This window comes from Chaetodon trifascialis, chromosome 16, assembly GCF_039877785.1.
Source record: "Chaetodon trifascialis isolate fChaTrf1 chromosome 16, fChaTrf1.hap1, whole genome shotgun sequence".
NCBI lineage: Eukaryota > Metazoa > Chordata > Actinopteri > Chaetodontiformes > Chaetodontidae > Chaetodon > Chaetodon trifascialis.
This window is the reverse complement of record NC_092071.1, coordinates 7,684,351-7,709,076: the sequence shown is the minus strand read 5'-3', so window position 1 is coordinate 7,709,076 and position 24,726 is coordinate 7,684,351. Positions and strand designations below refer to the sequence as shown.

The window sequence follows — 24,726 nt, the reverse complement described above, 5'->3', positions numbered from 1 at the left end:
CTGCTGCTGCACCACGGTCTGACTCTAGCAGGCCGTTGTCATGGCGACTGGTTGGCTGCAGGGAGACAGACCAGAGAGGAGGGGAGGCTGGGCTCTGGTTTCACTGGCTTGTTGGAGAGCTAGTTCACTGAACAACTGGCTGTCGGACTGGGTGGAGGGTTACATGGATGGAGGGGAGGCGTTAGGGCGGTCGGTTGGGTGATCCGTGGGATTCATTTAAGACCAAAAATGACAGATGAAAACATCATTCTTTCAGGCACAGGTCAATTTTGAGATTTTGGGCTATTTCATTTTCAAACTAGCGGACAGAAAATGTCCAAAGACAAATTATGACAGACATTTTCCACTGTTTTTTCCAGCATTTCACAAACCAAATGATTAATCAATGAAATAATCAGAACTCGTCAGATCAATCCATAATGTACATCTGTTAGTTGCAGCTCAAGCGATGTTTTATAATATTCATGCAGGTGCATCTGAATGGAATGAATCAATTTCATTCAGTAGTTACAGCCATCAGTTAATCATTTAAGTCATTTATAGCTAAACTTTTGCTGGTCCCAGCTTCTCAAACGGGAAGATAACGAGTGATACTTCATATTAAATGACAGATCAATTTATCAAAGATGAAAATTACAGCCTGTCATGAACAGTATTTACCTTCAGTGTGGGTGAAGAAGACAGCTCCTTCCAAGCAAAGTGAACTACGCATCAGTCTGGAAAAACAAATGTGTCTCTCTAATTTACGACACTACTCGCTTTTTCTTAGGTCGTACCCTGAAGAAGTGCAGCCTCAGTAATGCACTCACACTCAGCTCCTCGCCCTGCTAAGAGAAACAGGCTTCCATATTTTCGGCCCATGTGTGCAGTGATTTACACCCCTGGCCATGGCCCCAGTGTTTCATCACTATAATGAACTGCAGCCTCTCCTTCACACGTCAGAAAAAAGGAAAAAGCATAATACGGTTTTGTGTGAGGCTCCAATGATACGAGCTCAACAAGCGCTGAGCTCACCAACAACACGTAATGCGCGTATTCTTGCGTCTTGGTGTTGGTGTGTGTGTGATGGTGATGGAGTAGTGTGAAACCCAAGAAACCCCACCCTGAAGCAATACATTACAACACGCAGCCATCAGCGGCTGGAACACGGCACCAGCATGGATCATAGTGCAGAGCTGAAACCATCGCTCATTAGCTCACAGACAATTCCTTCCTAATCTCATTTTGGACTTGAACATGGAGCGCAAACTCATAGCTCCATCACGCCATTTCACCTCTTTCATGGAAATACTGCAACATGAGGCTAAGTCTGATGTGGTAGAAAACCTTAAAACCTATGAAGTACTTAGAATAGAAGACCTAGGATCCAACATTTCCTGCTTCCAGGCTCTTAGATTGGAAGAATCAGGGCTGCAGCTAACAATTACTTTCACTATCGATTAATGCACCAAATATTAGCTCAATGAATCATTAACCATTGAGTCTAAATACCTTGTTCTGCCCGAACAACAGTCCAAAACCTAAATATTTTCAACTAACTTCTGAAACCAACTAACTTTTTTCTTGACCCACTGAGTTATCTTTTTGTAATACTTGCAGTGTGGGGTCATTGAAGTCGACAAAGAAAAGCAGCAAATTTGAGAAGCCAAAACCAGAGACTGTTTGACGATAAATCGGTTATAAAATAGTTTCACATTCATCTTCTGTTGATGGACTACTGGTTTATTAAAGAACAGCCGACGGATCAGTAAACTTAAAGCAATCAATCAGTTTAGAAGCAACTGAGAATGAGTGATTTCAATCAATTAAAGTCATTTAATATGAAAAAACGGGAAACTGCTTTGAGCCTTGGAGCTTTTTTTCTATTTTTTTTCCTACTTTTTGTCATTTTATAGACTGAACAATTCATTGATTAATGAAAAAGTAACCAGTAATGAAAAAACCTGCTGGTTGCAGCACTTAAACTACAGTCCAACAGCAAACACAGACCTGCATCAGATGAGCGAGGATTTTTTTATCTGATTTATAAGACTGCAGTGAGGGGTGTGCCCTCCCTCTCTCTCTCTCTCTCTCTCTCTCTCTCTCTCACACACACACACACACACACACACACACACACAGTTGTCTTTCATTTTTGGAAACATTACATAGACTTACATTCACTTCTTGGAGACTTGTGTTTTACCTCCATAAGCAACAATTTGATTGTGTAAATAGATTTATATGCCCACAACATTTGCAATGCACTTCAACACACACACACACACACACACACACACACACACACACATACACACACATTCCCCTTTGTCATTTCCTGCCCATTCATGCAAGAGACCACAATCACTTGACAATCAATAGCTTTCCACTTCCATTACAACCCAGCGACCGTCAGTCTGCTGATTTCGGTATTCCTCAGTTCGCGCATCCGCCAGTGAAACACATAACGAGCTCAAAGCAGACTTCAGTAGCTGGAAAACTCTACGTTAAAATGCTCAATGTCAACAACTCAAATCCTCATTCATAAAATCTAATGGCACAGACCTTTTGAATGGAACCAAGCATGGCAGAAGTGTCAAAAGAATATCCAGAACACATCTGTTAATAAACGGGCGGGCAGGCTGTCGAGCTCCGTCAGACACACATCATCTGAGACAGGAGTTCTTTCATTAACACTTGGTAATCTCACTTCATAAACTGAAACGCAGACCCAGCGTTTATTGTAGCCTTTTCATGGAAACTATGACAAACAGGCTGCCACGTTCGCCGGCGCTCCCGTCATTTATGCAGACACAGCAATATGTTATGTATGGAAAATACAGCAAGTGACAGGATGCTGTTTCTCAGCGTGGCCACAGACCAAGATGGCGCCGCCAATGGCTGCCTCAGCCTTTCGCTCCCATTTTTGCTCATTTTTAGCATAGTAATAGGATCAGTTTTTCTGTATGTCTGACATCTCACTCCTTCCTCTATAGCACAGCCCACACTTCATCAGAGCTGTCTGTCAATAGACGCTTTTTTCGTTGATGTTATTCCTCTTTAATTTTATCATCCACTATGACCTACTTTGGCTCTGTTTTCCTCGATGTTGTATTCGTGGCGTAAAGGCCAACACATTCTTCGTCCGCCTGCATACTTAATAAAACAGATTCTTATTCTGATTCTGTGGTCCCTGTGTGCCAAAAAACTGTTTATTGTTTCAGAGTTTGTCCGTGGTTCTGTCACTTTTTCCTATTCACTATTTATGACAGAAAAAAAAGGAGCGTGCTTTCGCTGTTAGTGGGGACACTGTGGGCATGCGCCCCGGCCAATCTTGTCACCAGGAGGTCTTCCCATCAGCTTAGTTTGTTACGTTTTTACGATTTCCCATTAAAACAATTTTCTGCCCAATGAAACTGAACTCAAACTCTTGTGACTGTTTAACAGTGACATTGCTGGAGTTAAACCATGTGTGCTATTATGCGGTTATGGGAATAAACCTAACCATTTGTTACGACATTAACAGAACAGCACCATCCACATTGTGAACAGATACCGCAGTCATAATGCTGTTTGAATTTCTGCTGCTGCCCGGACTTCGGGAAGGACAGTTTAATGGCGTTCAGAGGCTGCTGTGGTTTTCACAAGGCAGAGTCCTGAGTCTGAGATGAGGCTGGATGGCCACTGCTGGTTCAAGATGGTGGGTTCAGACAAGGATAACATCTCACATGTGATGTGAAGCTTATGACCGACTTTGAAGCTTTGATGAGCAACAAGAGTGATGACTAAGTAACAAAGGAAAGCCCAAAGTCTTGTGGAGCTACAACCTTGATTCCACAGAGCCGCTGCGGACGCTGCGTACAACAAGAAAACAGAAAGTGATAACTTGATAATCCTTTTGGACATAAACTCAATAAAACAGTACAAAGACAACATATTTCATGTTTTAGCTTCATTGATTTTTGTAAATATCTGCGTATTCTGAATCTGATGCAGCAACATGTTTCAAAAAAGTTGGGACAGGAGCAACAAAAGACTGGCAGAGATGTGGAAAAAACACCTGTTTGGATCATCCCACAGGTAAACAGGTTCACTGGTAACAGGTGAGAGCATCATGATTGGCTATGAAAGGGGCTTCCTGGAAAGGCTCAGTCGCTTACAAGCGAGGATGGAGTGAGGTTCACCACGATTGTATAAAGGATATTAATGCGTGGGGTCAGGAACTCTTCGTAAAGCAGTCGTCAGTATTTGTAAAGGACTGCGTTTTCATTATGTTTTACACAACGTCCCAACGTCTTTGGAATCGGGGTTGTATGCAGCTTGTCCATTATGTTGCATTCTTTGATTTCAAGCATCCTGCCGACATGTGCGCCAAAAGGAGCAATAATTTGTTTTGTTTATGTTAAGCTTATAGTCTTTTTATGTCAAAATAACTGGATTTAAATCTATGTTTGCTTTGTATTTTAGATTCTTGTTTCAGTGCAGGGTTACAATATTAACACGAGACATCACCGATGATCCTGATTTGCTCTGACCTCCCAGGGTCACCGACCATGTCCTCGTTTGTCAATCACGTCACTGTTACAGCACCCAGTTTTTTGGAGGAGAAAAATAGTCTCAGTGGATGAGCTGTGCGCAGCAGTCGCTGGGAATAATCAAGTGGATTGTTGCGTTCCGACCGAAAACGGAACACGAATCTGACCGCTGAACTGTTTGTGCAGCATTAAAACATTAAAACAAGAAAACCTATGTGTCCAATAAATCTACATAAAATATGCAACTTAAAGGATTAAATGATGTTTTATTAAAGATCCAGTGAAGCAATCAGAAAACCTTTCAGCTGCTGGAAACATGAAAAAGAAACATGTTTTATGGATAATAAATAATAATTATGTGATAACCGGCGTTTGCTTATTTGGGGGAAAACAATGTACAAAGAACAACTGCTGGCAGAGACTTTTAAGGCTCTGACCATCATAAATATTTCTTAAACGTCCATATGTGAACTTGCTCGTGTGTGTGTGCGTGACTGTGGCCTACTCTCATTCCTTTGGCTCTGGTTAAACGGTCGAGGATTTGGTGTTTTACTACTGTAAGTCTCAGCTGTCTGAGAGTCGACAAATGAGGACAGTTGGAGGAGGATTAGCTTTTTTTTTTTTTTTTTTCATTTCTTTAGGTCGGGGAGTTTTAATGCTAAAAGAATGTGAGTGAAGGTATATGAGAGAATACATGCATGCATGCAGATATGTCAATATGTCTAAAACAAAGTAATTAATCAAGAGCCATCGCAATCCAGCTGCAAGTAGGCTGGGTTACGACACCTCCATCCAATCTTTATTATTGTTATTCTTATTTGAAAGTGTCACTTTTATGTTGTTTATTGCCTGTACTCAATCATGAATATGAAGCAGGATTAGCTTTAATGCGAACATCACTCAAACGTCACAACTGGGCTGAACCACAAACGCTTACAAAAGGTCTGTTTCAAGTTCAGACAAATGCATGCTGTCATGAACGCAAGCTGATCAAATGCGCGTTATAAATCTGCACCGTTTCGGAGAGTGTGTGCCTCCAGCTGCTTTATTCTTCTGATGCATTTTAAATATTTGAAGTCACTGGAAAAATAGTCATTAAGCTCTTTCTACCTTCCTCCACTGCATCTTCCCTCTTGTGCTGACAAGCTCATCTGTTACAGTAAAAGTCTGGCAACAAAGTAAGGTTCAGGTGGAAAAAAAAAATCTTGTGACACAAAGCACCAAAAATAAAGCGCTTCTAGCTGCACAGGAAACTGTCATTTTCTGTTACACAAGCCAGCAGTAATCAAAAATAGACGGCAGGATGTTGCTCTTGTACTACTATGCTGATATACACTGACAACTTTTTTCCACTTCCAGCAGACTGGAGGGAGAGGAGATCATAAACCGGGATGCTAATTGCTAATAGCCACTCCTCAGCGCTTAATAAGTGGGAATGAGTCTGGAAAAGTCCATGGCTACCAAACAGGCCAAAGGGGCTGAGAGGACATTAGAGGAGACCCATGTGTGGGTGGAGGGAGCAGTGGGGAGGCAGGCGGGGAACCAGTGGAAGAGGGAAGTCATCCTGAATGTGCACCGGGGCCTCTGCTGCAGCCCTGTTGCCTAGCGAGCAAAAATATTTACTCTTTACCCAAAACTGCGCCGGATTTTTTTCCCCGCATTCTGGAAAAGTGAAAACAATGAGACTTATCAATCTAAATTAACAGTGGCGGGTCCTGCCAGCCACGGTCAAAGAGAAACCCCGCCTTTCTGGAATGCTGATAGGCGAGAGTCGTGTCTGATTGAAGCAGACAGGTTGAATTACAAACCCTCAGTCAAGAAGTCTGAGAAGTGTCTGTTTGTGCGTGACTGTGTCCAATCACATCCCCGCACGACAAACCAAACAGGGGTTGTATTTTCCCGCTGGTCGCCATGGTGACTCGCAACGTCTGGGTGGCCGCGGGGTATTTGGTTTGCGCTCGAGCCCGCTTGTGCCCACTGTTTTGTGGCGCGGCAACAAGGGGAGCAGGTTTCATTTCCCGGCCCGGCTTCGTGCCCGCAGATGCCCGTTCCAGCTGGAGGGGATTACTGATGACATGCACCAGCCTGGAACAACACCGAGGCTGCTGTGAGTGGGTACGAGGGAAGGGAAGAGCCACACCTAGAAATCTGACAGAGCCACTCTGGCAGTGAGCAGGCGTGAGGAAGCAGCTGGAATAAAGCGGCAAGGCTTGGAAATACAGAAGGAAAGTCTGGGAGGGGAGGAGGGTTATGAGCAGGTATGAGGTCGCTGTGTGGCAGTATGTGCATATCAGAGCTTACTGCGGAGTTAATTGTGCACTCAGAGCTGATGCCACTCTGGGATGGCTGCTCAGAACTGTAACTTTAGACAACATATTAAGTGAGTGTGGATTTTTATTGTTCCACATGGTGTGGTGTTAAAGAAATACTACAGCTGCTGTCCTCAGTGATGGACCGCAAGCATCTTCTGCTCCGACTGAGGCCACACCTTCACAGCGCTTCTGCCTTCAGGACAGCAGACTCAAGCTTCTAATCTGTTCGACTTAAATGCTCATGATATCAAACCCAATTTTTGATTAATTATTGCCTCTCTATAGCAGCTTTCACTGTTACTCCTGTTCAGCATTCAAATTGTGCATTGATGCACAAAGGAAATGATCTATGCACGTACTGGATGTGATACAGAAGAACAACAGTCATTCCTTTTGTAATTCAGTTATAAGTTGAGTCTTCCTTCTAGCATTGTTGACTTCCTTTTTTAGTCCTCTTCACTAAAACAATGTGACGATCCTCTCAGGTTGTTTGGCGACACTACAAACAGACGTTTTTCTGTTGTGGCTGCTCAAGGCCTGTTTGCTGCCCCCAGTGGTTGATGTATCGTTTCTGACAAGCTCACCAAACTAAGCAACCATGTCCTCTACAGCAGGACGACACCCTCCAAAACACCTCTACTTGCTCACGCTCTCCGCCCTCTGTGGGGCGTAGGGCATCGCTAATGTTCCTCCACCTTTCACGGTGTTTAGCAGATAGTCGTGCCTCGCCCCGAGAGGGACTCATGTCCAGCAGCTCAGCCTCTGCTGTTTTTCTCCAGGTGATCTTTGGTCTGCCTCCTTTTCTTTCTCCAGGTCGTGTCCATTTTAGAGGCACTTTGAGAGTCCACTCGAATCTAAGCCATCTCTGACGATGGTTAAGTTTCTGAGAATGCGATTCGATTGTCTTTATGCAGAGTTATTTGTCTGATGTCTTACTGGGCCAGAAATACAGCAGGTCTATCGCAGAGAGGAATGAGATGACTTACTACGACTCTTGTTGCATTGGTTATCTGCCAGCACTCAGCCCCGTATGGCAGAACATCTTGGCTAAGTTTCGGGAACGATCAAGACTTCGGTCATGATCACTAAAGTCCAATATTTTGCTGACGCATCTTCCACTCTGACCTCCTCCCTTTCCGGACCTTGCAGCTCATAACGTCACCTGACTTCCTCATTTGCTCCCATCATAACTAATTACAGTCGCTAAAGAGCTGTGTCACCTGGACATGGACTGATGTTTTGCAGAAGAGTGATGCCGCTGTTCTTCCAGGGAGGGCAGTGTAAACGTATACGGGCGTTATTCTGCCGTATGTCCGAGCAGCCGCTCACAGCATTTTTACTGCCCCCAGTGGCTGAAACAGGCATCATTTTGAATGCTGCGTCTTGTATTTTCACTTGTCATTACCACAAGCAACCACAGGTGTCGCCAAATCAACGAGTCAACCTTCAATCTGTTGGAATAAAAGACTGGACTAACATGATGTGTTGAGAGCAAATGCTGATGAAAGTGGGAGGCCAGTGTGAATGACATCATGTCTGAAAGCCAATAAATCAGCCACATGTGAAGTGACGTGGTGTGAAGAACACCAACGAGACACTTTGTAATGTGTTGGAAGCTGAATGTCAGCGTAGTTAACATGTTGGCTATAACTAGGTGGAGTTGTTTGTGAGGATTTCAACAATTTCCCAGCTGAAAAATTGAACTTGCATGCCCAGATCAGCGCATCTTGAGGCCCTCACACTGCACACAACTCATGTTACGGATTTTTCCAGAGTGCGATTTCTTGCCTCAGTATCAAACTAAGTCGGGAGGAGACAGATCTTATCTTAGAGAGTATCTGTTGCAGTATCATATAACTGATTTTGTCTGTGGATACGGGTGTTTTGACATAACTATGATGCGTTTTGCAAGTTTAACACGGCGAAATTCTACCATAAAAGAAGGCTAAAGAAGAAAAAACCTCTCTGCAGGGGGTGGGTAAAATTTAGATTGGCATTCCTATGATGACTGTAAAACATGCACTGGAAAATTCTGGCCCACTTCAGCATATGATAGAGACATGCCCTACTTTAAGAGTAATGGCATCAAGAGGCTGCGCTCAGAACACAGACCTCTACAGGCCCAAACTACCCCAGTCTTCCCCCAAATCACCCCTTTGGTGTAATATCAGCTGAGGAGACGAGACAAAGGCTGTGTCTCCCACACCCCTGACTGCAGCCGGAGCTGCAACAATGAAAACTGGAAGGCAGGCATTTAACACACACACACATACACACATAGAGAGAGAAAGAGAGGCAGTGGGAGAGGTTTCTCTGCAGTTGTGACACACACCAGCAACCAGCTGGCTGGCTGTGTAACACCAACCTGCCCTGAATTCAACCTCCAGCCGAGATGCTCTGACAGGGGTCTGAATCTTTCTCCTTCCCGTGATGCAGGACTTGGAGCGCCCCGTTACTAGGCCAGCTTATCACAGCTCATCACAGATGGGCGTGTATGTCCCCCACCTCTCCCTTTCCTCCTCTCCCCTCTCACTCTGCTCTGCAGCAGCCTGCAACATGAACAGCAGCCCCTGTCTGCAGGCTGCAGGGGACAAATTTCATTCTCCATATTAATACAAATGAGGCCTCGTGTGGAAATAATGAGCTGATGAACAAGAACGGCAAATTCTTTAACTCACTTTTGTTGGGCTGTTTGCAAACTAGTAGCTACAGGATAATGCAACCAGGCTGTGGCATCATTAGGACACTTTCAAGTATGCCACTAAAAATAATGTGCATCAAACTGGTAAGAAAGGAGAAGGAGAGGGAGAGTAACATCACTGTTGAACAGCCTCCCACACAGTGATCAAATAGGCCTGAAATATTCTCCATTAGAGAGAAAGGGCTGAGCACATTCTTGTTAAAAATAAATAAATAAAATAAAATAAAATAAAACGTGATTTTAATCGCTTCAAGCACATTGAAATGATGAGAATATAGATTTTTTTTCTCAAACTGTAGGTAAAAATGTAGGGAAATTGCTATAATATAAAGCACATCAACGCAATATTAGAAAGATACGCTACCAAACTGCATTAAAAATATATCATTAAGCAGGATCAGCTCGCTCTAAACTCACAGCTGTGCACCGCAGACAGCAGAAGAGCCTGCAGGAGCATTACAGTGATTTTTATGGGCGAGCCGGCTGGCCAGGCGCATGGATCCCCTCAACAAAGAAAGATGCAGGACACCTTTAAGAAAACGCCTCATCTCCCTGCCTGGCTGTCACTATGGCAGCCACTCATGCCATTTCATGGTGCGCATTTTTTCCAGCGGCTTCCTGCAGTCGAGCCTGACGACAGGAATGAAAAAAAATCTCAAACCCGGAGTCGTGCCGGTGGTCGCCTGTGTGCGTTTCTGATCCATCGCTGTGAAACGGCGGCGACGCACTAACGCAGTGATTTGCAACAGCGCGCATCAAAGTTCGCAGAGCCGATGAAGCAGAAATAACTCCCCTTTACTCACTGTGATCTTTGGGATGTTCTTTTTTCCTTGATAAGACATTTTTCGTCCGTTTCCACCTTTAAAACCAAGCTCTGGAAATCGTATTCCCCTCTTTGCGGATGCTGCAGCGGCCCTCGCCTGGATGGGAGCTTCAGGGAATGGTCGCCCCTCTTGTCAGTGCGATGTAAAGTGCCTCGCAGAGTGCTATAGGAGCGTCTGTGGGCCGGCCCCTCCCTCAATAGGCTCAAGTGGAAAGCAGCGCTGTCGCAATCTTTCCACCGGAGGGCGCAGTGGAGCAGCTGGTGAACGGCCTTTAGCCGGCATCCAGTTGTCTGCATGACTGAGCTGTCACACATTTTTCTTACACATATAAATCACATATTAGCCCTCACTGACCTGTCAGAGGCTTGTCTTGCTTCAGATGAATCTGGCTTATAATCAGCCTGTCTGTGGTCTGTTCTGCATCTGTGCATCACTACCACCATTGATGAGAGGAGATTGCAGTAATGGTTGATTGATTAGAGGAGAGTGTGTAGCCAATAGGGAGAAGCAAAAGCATGACCCTCTGACCCCTGCAGGATAGAAATCAGCATCATTATACTCCTTACTGTCATCCACATGATCAGCATCAGGTACTGAAATCATGTAGTGATCCCACAATACAGTTAACCATGCACTGAATGCACAGGGATTTTTAAAACGGGGCCAATTTGCTAAATAAATTAAATGGACTGTTTCTAAAAGGAAGTATATTAGCTGTAAACAGTTATTACCTTCACATTTTGGTGTTTTGTTTTTCTCAAAACAGAGGAGGGGCAAAATGGTGTAGCAGCTGTCACCGAGCCTGCCCACCACATTACACACCCCACATGTCTGCTCACCATGACATGCACACACACACACACACACACACACACACACACACACACGCACTCTCTGCATGTCCCCACCCAGCCATGTGTCTCTTTTGTTTGGACCTAAAGTGGAGCCCCCCTTCACTCCACCAGTCGTTTCCTCCACCGCTCCCCCTCCTCAGCACTAATGCACCCATAATGAGGAGGCACGTGACTGAGGGTGTGCCCGTGCATGTGTGTGTGTGTGTGTGTGTGTGTGTGTGTGTGTGTGTGTGTGTGTGTGTGTGTGTGTGTGTGTGTGCGTGTGTGGGTCTATACTATGACCATCAGCTGGAAAATCATTCACTCATTCATCACTGTGTTCAAAAAAATAATTGTAATGTTTAAAAAAAGAAACCTCATCTCTCTTTTTAGTATAATTATGTCATATGTTATGTTTTTCAAATTCAATAACCCTGTGATCAATATCATGTGTGAATATCTATTTGTTAGGCCAATGCAAGGAGTTTCAAATGACTTGCTTCATAGCAACAGCTTCTTCTTGTCTTGATGCTTTACATGTGTGTGCACAAAACCATGATATCCTTGTCTTAATGTATTCAAATGCACATGATTACTCATGAAATCATAAAAGATTTACATCATATTTCCAAATATCTAATCTTTTAAACATTTAAATGACGTATCTCAGCCTGGACTTCCCTCCACAATCACGACCTGTGCATACACATGCTTTAAAACTGACTTTTCTTTTCACAGAAATCCATCACCACTGATTGTTTTTCTCCTGCCTTTGGCTACAGGAGGACACAGCGCCTGCATGCTGACATGTCCTTTCATGGCAGTGAGGCAGTAAGGGATTACCTCAGCATTCCCAGGCCTTGGTGAATGCATCAACAACACACATCAAGTTTGCAGGCTTGCTACCTCTGCAGATCGCATTAACCAGCTGACACTGACAGACAGACAGGACTCAGACAGATCAAGGATGCAGAAAAGACTCAGGTCATCAAAGCTGCAGCAGACTTAGCACCTTGGCGAGACCGAATGGAAAGGAGAACTGATAAACTTTAACATCCAGCAATCGTATTAAATTATCATTAACCTATATGGCTAATGTGTGATCCCTTCAAACCGAAAGATACCAGAGAATTTAGGATCTGCTGTGACAGCGGTGAGTGCAGCTTATGCTCACAGATGTTTTTTCAGTCAAAGGTTTGAATCATATTCTTAGGAGATTTCATTCATGACTTTTTCTGGATGAAAAAGGAAACAAGCACAAGAACTGAATTTGGGTGATGGGACAAATCTGCAAGGACTTACTCTGAGAATTCAGTAATGCATATCCAAGAAGTTGAGAGACGGAAGAAGCAGAAGCTGAGATGATGAGTCAAGCCCCAAAAACACTGGATCCTACATTTCCCATAATGCAACTCAGCAGCATCGCTTCATTGTACCATCCAGGTTTTTCATGTTTTACACAGTGTCCCAACTTTTTTGGAATTGGGGTTGAATGTTGTATGTCGATGTGTGCATGTGGATAAATGTGTCAGTGCATATGTGAGTGTGATTTTTTTATTGTTTATGTGTATGAAAGCTCTTTCCAGTCTGAACACCACCCTGCAGGATAACAAGGAGGGGGGTCGTCACCAAACCAGCACCCCTGGACATCTGGCTGACCACTCCCCATCCTTCACTCCATTACAGCAGCTGATTGCACTCATTAGCTCTCAAACCAGGAGGAAACCAATAAAATTAATTATGATCATTATCATTTGCTATTACTACGACATCAACCAAGCACACAAATATCTATTTTAACACGGCCATAGAGCTCCAACAACTGGCAGACATACTATGATTAAAGTAAAACAGGTGCATTTGATGGTTAGACATGACAAACAGGCAGTTTCTCTGACATTAGTAGTTCATGTAAAGCCTCACTAGCATCCAGACTGTGCAGGATCAGGAGGAGTAAGCATGTTCTGACTCTGGTGTCAGTCTGATGTCCTCAAAAAGTCTCCAAAAAAAGCCAAAAAAAATGCACTCAGCCTGTCTCTGTGTGTCTGATGATTTCTGCTGAGTCATCTGGTCCCTCAGGAGGTGCAATATTGCAGTTCAGAATCAGGCCACATGGGGGAAACTGGCTGTCTGCCACACTGAAGACATCTGTACACAGATGCTTAGAGGAGAGACATAATGGTACACCATGATGAACTGTGGTAGTAAAGGCTGTAAGAGGACAGTTAACGCTTAGATTTCAGGAGAGAGAAAGTAAATACATTATTTGGTTGACATGAGGATTCAGATAGGTTAGGTAGGTTGCGTGCACCAGCTTGGTCCCAAATGGTCTGCTCTCAGGCTGTGAATCGATAACGGCGCAGGAACCACCGAGGCGTGAATGAGAAAGGACAAATGGTTCAAAAAAACTGAAATTCTCAGATAAACTGAGCTTTGTGGCCTCAATCAGTCCCCCGGCATTAGTCTCACAACAGGTAACTCTTCTGCTTGCTGCTGAGTCTCGACAGATAAGAGATCTGCCACCACAGCAGAAACAGCAGCAGACTTTTACTTTAGGCAGAGGAGTCAAGTAGAGAAGAAACAGTAAGTGAGACATGCACAGAAAAAATACTGAACAGATTCCAAGTGACAATTTGGACTTTTCTAATTAATGTGTCTCTTTTTTGTCTGTTTTTTGGCCATAATAGATTCTGCTGCAAACCTGATGAAGGTCTGTGTACAGAAAAGCTGTTATTAAGTAGTTCTGACTGCGAGTGAAGACGACAGCATGGGGGAGTCTTTTGTTCTGTTTTGTGGTCTTTTCCTACGCGCCTGTCGATCCACGGGTGTGCAAAAGTTTTGCTGTTTCGCTGCCAAAATCATAAAAACTCATATCAGCAGTGCTGATTAAGTGCCTCTGAAGAGAAATGTGCACACAGGAAGTGCTCCTGTCCAAGATTTTAACTTAAATAAATGTCCATTAAGTCATTATTTATTGCCGAATGAGCTAACACAATGGTGATTGAGCCCACTGATGAAGCTACTGCAACATTATATATTTGTAGTATTAAGAACTGGTTGTCTGTGGCCACATTCCCTGATAAAATGCTGTGTAAAGTTACTGCAAACGGAACATTTCCTGTTGCTGCAGCATCAAATTAAAAGCATTTCACTGGTGAAATATGAGTTTCATTTTGGAGTACACACAGAAGATGCAATGTGTTTGTCAGTGAGCTTTGCACTCACAGCTATCATTCATTCATTCTACGAGACTACAGGTGTGACCTGATTACCTTTATCTTTAAATACAGCATATGAGAATATGTCCTCTAAACCGATACACACCATGCAGTGTCACTCTGCACATGCTCACAGCACAATCACTGCCGCCGCTGCTGATTTCAGACCAGAGTTGACGTCAGGCTGATGATACGTTCATGCATCTGAGCAGACAATTAAATTTTATGAGATTCTTCTAATCTATGACATATTGCATTACATCAGATCATTCCGTCATGTTTAACTCTTTCCTGCTCCTTCTAAAAACCATCCATGCTTTGTTTGAGTACGTGTGTGTCAATATGTGGTCGGCCCTGCGGTGACTAACGAGTAATCACCGTCACGTTGTCGAATCTTTCCTCTCTGAGCCATAATTGCAAGTGTGTGTGTGTGTGTGTGTGTGTGTGTGTGTGTGTGTGTGTGTGTGTGTGTGTGTGTGTGTGTGTGTGTGCCAAAGCCAAAGAGAGAGAGACATGAATCATCATTTTTGGTGCCCAGAGAGTGATCTCAGTCTGACATTAGAGGAATCAACTTCCCCGCCTGCTAAAGACAAGTGTCACTTAACAGTGGATGTGGTAAATATTTAGTGTGCCTGCTTGGTAACACATGCAGATCTTATCAGCATCTTCTTCTTCTTCTTCCATCCATGTATAATTCAATAATACAAGTCAAAGCAGGCGGCACGATAAGTGCTGTGGTATGAATTTTGGCAGCTTTTTCATACTTTAAACTAGAAAAATAATGAAAGGTGTGTCATTATTTGGAACTTTACTGCCGTAATCAGCTATCAGAAAAACACAGGAAGTCTTTAGAAGACAGACTTGAGGACAAATCTTTTGTTTTTTTTTTGTCAAGTTCTGAAATTGAAATTGTTTTTAGGAGGGTGACAGTGAATAATATTTTTTGATGTTTCATTCCATGGTGCTGAAGTATTAAGACACATTTAGGACATTTTCATGTGTCACACTGGGTGAGTAGTACTCTGCTGTGTGTGTGTCCTGCATGTGATTTTCCAGAAATCTGCTCAGCACTTTGAGACGTAGGTTTAGATAACAGACCTCTGCAACTACTGCTTAAACTGCCTACTGCTGCTTACCACTCTGTGTGACTCCTAAAAACAGCCTAGGCACCAAATGACCATAATAATCAACCCATGCATAATGGCAAACAAACAAAATCCCAAACCGCCTCCAAGAACACAACTGCAACCACCTGAAAACACCCTATCGACCACTCAGAGCAGGTCTCACAACCTTAAATATTAAAAATACTTTTTTGGGTTTAATGCAATTTATCACACACAAACCTCAAACTACAGTCTCCAAAGTGACTACAGAGTTGAATAAATACTTGTCTCTCTCAAAAAAGAGACTAAAACTACAAGAGTGCACTCTGGGGGGCATGTGGGTGGAGGGCAGGGGGTGCAGGGCAGGCTGGGTGTGCAGAGAGGTGGAATGAAGGGGAAGCAATATGCAGGTTCTGAAATACCAGTGATGTAAAACGCTCATTTCAAAGTGAAACGAGAACAAAAAACTAAAGAGCAGCTTGATCACTTGTGCCCCCTACTGGCCAGTTAAAAACAGCAGCAGTAAATGGCGCTATAAAACGGAGCAGTCAAAAACAAGTTTTCGTGAATTAAGTTTTCATAAACCTCAACTACGTGAGGTCCTTCAGCATAGAGTCACAGATGTGCGCAGAAAGTTTGAGGCCGACGGGTCCAGCAGTGTGTGAGGTGAGCTGCAGACAGACACACACAGCTTTACTCTACCGCCTCCTAAAGGCTGTACGGCTGCTGCTTCGCTGACCTCACAGTGGCTCCTTATGTTCAGGCTTCTGTCATCAGCCAGGACAACATTCCTGCAGCTTAACTGTTTCAACCTGTCTGCTATAGAGTTATTCTAACGTCTTATATCTGCAGCAGCTTGATTGGATTTCTTTCACTCTTTTCCTTCCCGTACACATTCTGCAGGTCTGCGGGCCTTTCTGGGTTGCATTTAAAGTGTATTACATTTCTAACCTGCGTGAAACACTATCACCTTCACTCTGCATGCACACACTGTAGCAACAAAACACAAACCAGGACGCGGTCGTCGTGTTACTATGATTTCCCTCAGCGCCTTGTCTTCCACAGCTATGTCTCTGCCTTGCCTTTTAGCTTATTAATGGACCTACAGTTGTCACACAACAACAGCAGGTCAGTATGTGTTAGAAATGTGTGGGCAACACTTGTTGCATTTGTTTTCAGTATAATATGTAGCCTCATGGTTGCCAGCTTGAGGCTCCCAAGCCTTGCTCTGTGGCCTTGGCCGCCTTACATTTTAATGTCTTGATACATTGGCTGGATTTTCCTGCAGGATGCTTCAAGAATTTAAATGCCAATGATACCTTAAAACTCAGTTTTGTACCTGAGAAATTCAATTTGATCCATTCCAGCTCCACTCTTGGCCGTTAGCTACTTGTTCCATGCTCTTTCTATGACATGCATTATTCAGTGATTACTTATTAAGGTGCTGTATCTATTCTGCAGTGCTGTTAAATGATCTACAGGGAAGTTTATATTCTTCAAAAAGTCATCCAATATGCCATATAGTGAAGTGGCGGTGTGACACATCCAATCAACAATTTAGGCTCTCATCCATAACTGTGCTCTCAAATGCATTGGACATATATCCTGCCTCTTATAGGAGAATCAGTTTATTGTGGGCTGTGAATGCAAATATTCATTTTATTAAGGTGTGGCCCACAGCTTGACAGCATGCAGTGTCAGTGAAGGCATTTGTCAGTCAGTTAATTGTGCTAATTTCCTGCAGGTTCAGAAAGGTATGGAATCTGTATAATGCAGCTGCTTCTTATTGTCTAATAATACTTTATTTTGCATCAATAAACACAACTCTTTAAAAATAACGAGGAGAGGAAAAGTCAAACAAAGAGTCACAACAGTGCCACACTCTGTACAAAGCGCTCCTGTCATTCACACATGCTGCATCAGTCCGCTGCCATTCACGCAAAAGTTACCTCTTCATCTCGCAGGTTCTGCAGCGCTTCCGTACCGCCGCTGCTCCCGAGCTCCACCGGACCCGAGTCTTTCCCTCTTTGCCGGTTCGCTGCGGGACTTTCCACACCGGGCGAGCTCTTGTTGTCACTACCCGGGCTCCTCGCCTCCTGGCCGGTCTCTCGTTTGGCGGTCCTCGGGGTGCGGGAGCCCCTCTGGCCGACGCTCAGGGCATCAAAGTCTATGGTTTTACTCTCGAATGCGCCCTCGACGCTGCAGAACAAGCCGCCGTATTTCTGCCGGGGCACCTGGTCTGCCGTGCCGGGCCGGGCGAGATAAACCGGCAGGTCGTCCTCTGCCTTGTCCCAGTTTCCCCTGCGCTCTGCCATGGTGGAGCCCTGCACAAGTGACCGAGAAAGACGGATAAACTGGTGCTGAAGTGGTGTGTGTGTGTGTGTGTGTGTGTGTGTGTGTGTGTGTGTGTGTGTGTGTGTGTGTGTGTGCATGCGCGCGCGCGCCTGTGAGGAAGCCTGAGCAGACAGTCAAGCAGGACTTGAGTTAAAGCCAGAGGTGGCACTGTGGTGGTGCAAAGGTAGCATTTGGTTTCTCACAGCTTTTAAAGAAAGTTGTATTTAAATACATACAGTGTTATAAGTCTGTGTGTTTGTCTGCGTTTGTGGTTTCAATTAAGCAGTGAATGCATAAACACATGTGCAGCAGAGGCCCCTTCATATGGACATTTAGCTGGTTTAGGGTCTCTATCTATATAGCATACAGAGCAAAAACCTGGATATAATTTGAAGTTTTATTGCAAATACCAAGACAAATACCTGCTTCTCCTGTCTGATGTAGTTTTTTAGCTGGATAAGTCAAAATAGTCTGTTCACCCTTTAAGATCCCACTATTCAGCAGTTTCAGTCGTCTGTCACCTAATATAAACTAAGTGGACACAGGTGTGCACTCAGCAGGTAACACAGGTGTCTGCAGTGATGTCCCCTGTGTCGCTGTCCCTTCAGCACCACTCCACACGTTTGACACGCATCTCCACCCGCGCTCAAACCTCAGCTCAAAGCAGGCTGATGTGTGTTCAAGTGCTGGTCCGGGTCTTCACCGGCGGCACCTCCGGCCTGATCACTGATGCCAGCACAAATGAGACAGGATGGTGTCAGCAGCAGCAGCAGCAGCAGCGGGAGACGAGCAGCTTTCAGGCCGCAGGTCTCAGACCGACAGACTGCTGAGTCTGAGAGGGCAGCAAAGGGAAACAGGAGTCAAAGCCGTCACTCAAACGCAATGATGTAACATCAGGTTTGAGGGGGTCAGACTGGTCTCACTGAGTCTTTTTGTTTGCGGGCTTCTTCTTCCTCTCTTCTAATCCAGAACGTTTGCCAGATAGTCCTGATAGAGGTAAGAACAAGAGAAAAAGAAATGCTGCACCACATTTATCTGGATTTTACATCATGTAAACCAGTTAGAAAGATTTAAAATGTGAGAATTACAATATTATATGTCTACAAAAGTGCCTCATATAAGTCTCATATCTGCCATGAACTGCTCTGAAAAAATAAACTTAAATTTTACTTTTCACCTTCAAGTATACTTAAGCGTACTGAAGTAGTCCTCAAGTTCCACTCGAGTAATACTTGAGTATACTTGAAGTATAAATAGTTGCTAAATTGCCATATTTTGCAAACTTTAAGTAACTTTACTGTTGTGAAAATCAGGATTCATAAGAATTCAAAACACTTCAAGTATAATTGTATTATATCACCAACGTGTTCGAAATATACTTAAATATACTTGATTGTACGTTAAGCGAAATTAAAAGACACTTTAATTAAGCATGGTGATAGCGTATTACAAAGGACTTGAAAATAAGTACACTTTTCATAAGTTCTACTAAAAGTATATGCAATTTTGCAGAATTACTATACTAATTTTTAATACATTTAAGTAGAACTTAATGACATCTAGTTAGAAGTACACTTTTTAAAAGTGTGTGTTAAACATACTTTAAGTCAGCACAAGAAGTAAAAGTGTACTTGTATTATACTGCTAATTCACTAAAGAATACTACTTCTTGACCTGAGACACTGCCTTGTCTTCTATTATTCGAGTATAACCGAGCCTTCACGAGAAGAATCAGATGAATATTCTACTTCATTACCCTTTTTAACTGTTTAAACTGGGATTGTTGATCTGGATTAGCAGCTTCAGTCTTTGTAGTGTGTCTGTACAGTATGAGGACGGCTTTGGTTTCACTGTGAGGTTGAGGCTCGGTGGAAATTTTCATCAGATGGATTAGAAATAACAAGCAACTGCCCTCCAGATCCCATTGATGTGCTAAGTGTGTGTGTGTGTGTGTCTGTGTGTGTGTGTGAGAGAGAGAGAGAGAGAGATGTGAAGGAGTGTCAAGGTCAGTCAGGCCATAGTGGAATCACACAGAGCACATCCTCAGGTCTCATCTAACAGGTTGTCATCACTGATATGAGGCTTTGGCTGCAGAGGGCTGCGTCATGGGGCACGGCAGTCGAGCCAGCATCCAGTATTTCGCTGTTATGCTCCCGCGGAGGAAACTAACTCACGCAGGGGAAACAAACTTTAGCTTCCAAATGGCTGAGGCTGGTTTCAAAAATGTGTTTGCAGGTGTGTAAGCTAGACGAGAACATTTAAGCGTCTGCAGTAATGCGTACTTTGAGAATGAATACGTGCATGAAAGAAATTAAAGTTCCTCTCCTGGCATTGACTAAACCCCTAAAAACTCATCTCAAAACTCAAGTTTTCTCAGATGTAACTCTACACCTTTGCCTTTATTGAGTATGCACACAGCCATGAATATTCAAATAGTCCCGTCTCTATCTCCACCCACCCCTCTGCTGCTCGCCTGCAGATGGAAAACTCATGAAGAGCGAATTGAACGCACCTCACACAGCAAGCTGACGGGATTGGTTCTTTTGGTGTGTGACGTATGAAACCCTGGTTGTCTGAATCCATGCTTCTGTAGGATATAAAAAACATCCCATGGACGTGATTTTTATTGGAGTGGCTGTAGTATATGCGCAGTATTGGGCACAAATTTCCCCTTAAGGTCAATAAATGTGTTGCTGTTTTGTCTCACAGTGGCTGACTTTGCCCATTTCACATACTTTTCACTGACACTGACAGAGTTCAAATGCATAGTGGAGGAAAAAACGAATGATCGAGCGCTATATTCTGAATAGATGGCTTAGTGGAGATTTTCTCCAGGGGACTGAAGCTGAGTAAAAACATGATAAGTAGCTCTACTTCCACACATTCCTTGCTGAGTATCACTGTCGCAGTTCCTGTGGCTCTGTTGGCATCGAGCTCAGCGACTTGTCGGGCCAGCAGAAATTTCCCCTCACATGAATGTGATTAAAGCATCGAGGTCTGCAGAGATGCCAAGAGCACACCAAAACGCCCTGCCTCTGTAATTCTCTGGTGACTTACTGAGTCTCTGCGTTTCGGGGCTGTCTGTCCTGTCCTGTCCTCTGTTTCCTCCAGTGTCAGTGTGCTGCTTGTGTTTAGACAGTAAATAATGCTGAGAGAAGGGGGACAAAACAAGAGGAAGCTGACAGCACTCTTTAGATTTTCAGCCACGCACACTGACACCAACTGGTTCAGATGACTTGAACAGAAAAAAAAACATTATGTGAGAGAACAAGGACAGCGCTCAGAGGCAGATGTTTGTCTTAAACTGCAGCCTGTTTAACTGTGGTCTGGACAGAGCAGACTGACTGGGAGGCACTGGAGCCATCAGCTCACACTGTCTGGCTTTCAATGTCGGGGATGTCGTGATAGCTGCAAACCATAAAAGCAACACATTCGGCCAGTCGTTTGCTTCGTTTGGGTGAATTTTTCAGGAGTTAGTGATGGATTGTCTGATATCTTCCAGCAATAAATGACCAAAGATTCGAATGACGCGCACAAACCTGTGACACGCAGAGTTTGGCAGCCGGTCAAGAAGCTCGCTCACAGGATATTGCTTTGACTTAATGAGGCTTTTAAAGCAATGACAGCAGCAATGAAGAACAAAGCAGGAGACTATCCACCATCTTCACATTAAAAATGGATGTAAGGTAGGCCGGCCCTTAAAACGAATGTCCCCCATAAGACAATAGCTCTCATGTTGCCACTGGCTTAAGTGCAAGTTCATCCAGGCATGATGAAATGACGGCAGATAGGACAGAGTTTGGCAAATTCACGCCGAGTGCTCTTCATGGATTTGGCACAAGAGGCCTTACGGCGAGTGAGACCCTTGAAGAAGTGGGTAAGTGGGCCACTGTTCCACAGGCGAGTCAGTGGGAGTTAATTCAAACGGCAAACGAGAACGCATGACAAGCTCTGAGTGAGGTCTGCATTGTCTCACCTTTATCAAAAAAAGGTGAATTATTTTAATTCAATAATAATAATATTGAATTAAATATTATAATTTAATTATTGTCCTCAAATGTTCCTCATTGTGTCGCAATCGTGCATATTTTCTATGTACGTGCTCTGTGTGAGTCCTGTAAGTTTGTCTGTCTAAAGAATTTGTGGTTTTCTGCCACAAAATGTCGTTCTCAAGACTTTGGAGCATGCATGCTTGTTCAGTTTAGTTTCTTTAGTCATGTACCAGCTGCAAACTTTTCCCTTCATTATTCACAGCAGCCTGGGGCAGTAGTGGTAGAGCAGTGGCCCCCAGCAGCAGTGAACCTTTGGCAGCATGAGCACTATGATCAGGAAAGACAAAGGCTTTCATTCAGACCTGTTTTGGATGGTTGGATGAGCCGGAGGAAAAAAACACTCAGGAGAAAACACACCTCAGCTGCTGTGCACTGTACGACACTATGTTGATGCAATTTATTTTAATTATTGTCATTTTAATAAAGAAATCAGGCAACAATTAGCTGTGATCTGTTTTATGCCGCACATAGCATGACTCTATGGACAGCAGCGTACAGTAAAAATGAAGCTGGAGTTACCTTGTGGAGAAGTTGGAGGTGCGCAGCCTGTTGTCGGCTCACTGCGGCTGCTCCCTCTTGTTCCATTACTCCCTGTAATATTTCAAACTGATCCGCTGTCATTAAAATGCAGAAAATGACCTTTGTCTTTGTTTTGTAGATGCATTTTTGATTAAGTGACAATGTGTTTGTCAAGTGCAAAGCTCAATGACAAACACATTTCCTGACTACTACATAATAAAAGTAAAAAAAAAAAGTGCCAATTCAGTGCTTTTAAAGTGAAGCTGCAGCAGTAGGAAATGTTCAGTTTGCATGAGCAGTAACTCATTACAGCATCTTTTCTGGGAATGTGGCCACAGGGGCCCAGTTTGTACAAATTCAAACATATAAACTTTGCAATTCTTTCATCAGTGTGCCATAGGCTCAGTCACTTTTGTGTTACCTCATTTGGCAATAGGCAGTGACTCAACAGGCATTTATTTACATGAATGAGAGGCTTTTTTTTTTTTTTTTGTTACGTTCTTATATCCTTTGCTAACTAGTTGTGGAAATAAATCTTCACTCTCGCTTTGGTTAAAAAGATGAAAAAGCTAATAAAGTGAGTTCCCAGTCTCACATGTTTAATACCAGTATGAGCCATGAAGTTACTGTTGCTAAGCAGCTGAACAGAGCAAACTGGGCAGCTGCATCCGCCTGGGCTGGTTTGGCTGTTGACCAGCTGCTGCTGAAATAAGGTTAAAGAGCCTCTGAGGATGAACTGTCAGACGTTTCAGTCTTGTATCCCTTACGGCAAGATGGGCTATCTGACACACAGTGGCACAGGGTTTTTCATGTCATGCAGAATGACTCATGGAGCGGTGTTGAATGGGTTTTAGCTGAAGGTCTGTGCTGGAAAAGCATCTCCAGTAGAAGCTGTTTCCATTCCCACGAGACAAACATACCTTTAAATACATCCATGAGCTGCGAAATGTGCAGAATTCAATGCAGATTTGAGGAAAAAAATGGCACACTAACTCTTTCAATGGCAAGTTTTCTTTTCTTTAAAACATTATTTATCCCTTTAAATCATTTTTAGGTGGCAGTTATTCAGTCAGTGCACAATGTGAACTCTGAGAGTGACCTCTGTGTGAGTGGTGAGAGGAGGACAGATAGAAGTGCTTTTATAACAGACATCCTTTGGCAGCGTGTACAACACAAAACCTGGCTCGAGCCATGTTCTCCTCTGGCTTGGCAAGGACAGTCATGACTGCAGAAAAGTGAAAAGACAGACTGTTATCCTGGACTGACTCCGCTCTGTGTCCTGTGTAACTATATATATAAAAAAAGTGGAAAAGCCCAGTTTAACAAGCTCGTGAAACAACAGAAGCCTTCACTGCTGCAGTGAAGGAAGGTTTCATGATTCTCTTACTGCACCACGAGCCTCAAAACTGCCTCAGAACACTGAGCGCTGTGTGTTTGAGCTGGTTTTATGAATGAAGCTACGAAAAACTTTTTAAATATTACAGAAAATAATGACATTCGCGTGCACTGACCTGTAACGGCAAAGGACGCGCTGTGCAGGGAGAATAACCAATGACAGCTCAAAACCTATTTCCCTCTTCCTGACCTGTACAGTGCAGAACTCCATTAGCCGGGACAACTGATGACAGACACTAACACACACTGACAGGAGTCAATAAAATGCTGCATAATGTAAAACGAAATCCTGTTTCTCTCTCTCTCTCTCTCTCTCTCTCTCTCATACACACACACAGATTGGATGAAAGTTAATTCTTGATCTTGGAAGCAGCAGATGACAAAAGAAATCCACGTCTCTGAGCACTTTAAAACCATAGAAAGCTCCAGAATGGCTCCTAAATGGACCTTGTTTTGTCAGATGAGCTAAATAACTAATGGCAAAAAATACAATACTAACACTTTTTTAAAAGATGGATAGCACGTACGACACATAAGTATAAATGAGAGTTTACTGTATTTTTAATAGAGTTAAAAATTTGTTTCTCCAATTTTGGAGCATGGAGCATTCTGAATTATAGCAATTATACAGTATAATCTTTAACGAGAAAAAAGTATATACAGTATAACAAATAAAGTAACTAGATAAATGTCTCAAAACTAGTATTTTTTAAGCTTGAATGCAAAAAAAGGCTCCAATTTATTGATAGGGACCTGAAAATTGTGTGAATTTACTGTGGAGTTTACTATGAAAGCTTAGAGGTAAAGCAACAACGAAAGAAAATATAACAAGGGTTAAAAATGCTCACCTGCAACACAAAACCTTACCAGGCAGACCAGGAACAAGCATGTGAAAAGACGACAATTTATCCTTTATGG

General features: G+C 43.4%; 1 protein-coding gene across 2 annotated transcripts in view; it reads right to left on the bottom strand.

Annotated features, from left to right (window-relative positions):
* The window catches only part of dpysl3 (dihydropyrimidinase like 3), a 35,216-nt gene extending 24,662 nt beyond the window's left edge, over positions 1 to 10,554 (bottom strand). The window contains exon 1 of one of the 2 annotated variants that reach the window (XM_070982424.1): positions 10,331 to 10,554. In XM_070982424.1, the coding sequence (XP_070838525.1) occupies positions 10,331 to 10,369 (39 nt within the window). In that variant the 5' untranslated portion in view covers positions 10,370 to 10,554. The remainder of the gene's footprint in view (positions 1 to 10,330) is intronic. The other variant, XM_070982423.1, reaches the window with a different exon arrangement.
* Between the last annotated feature and the right edge of the window lie 14,172 nt (positions 10,555 to 24,726).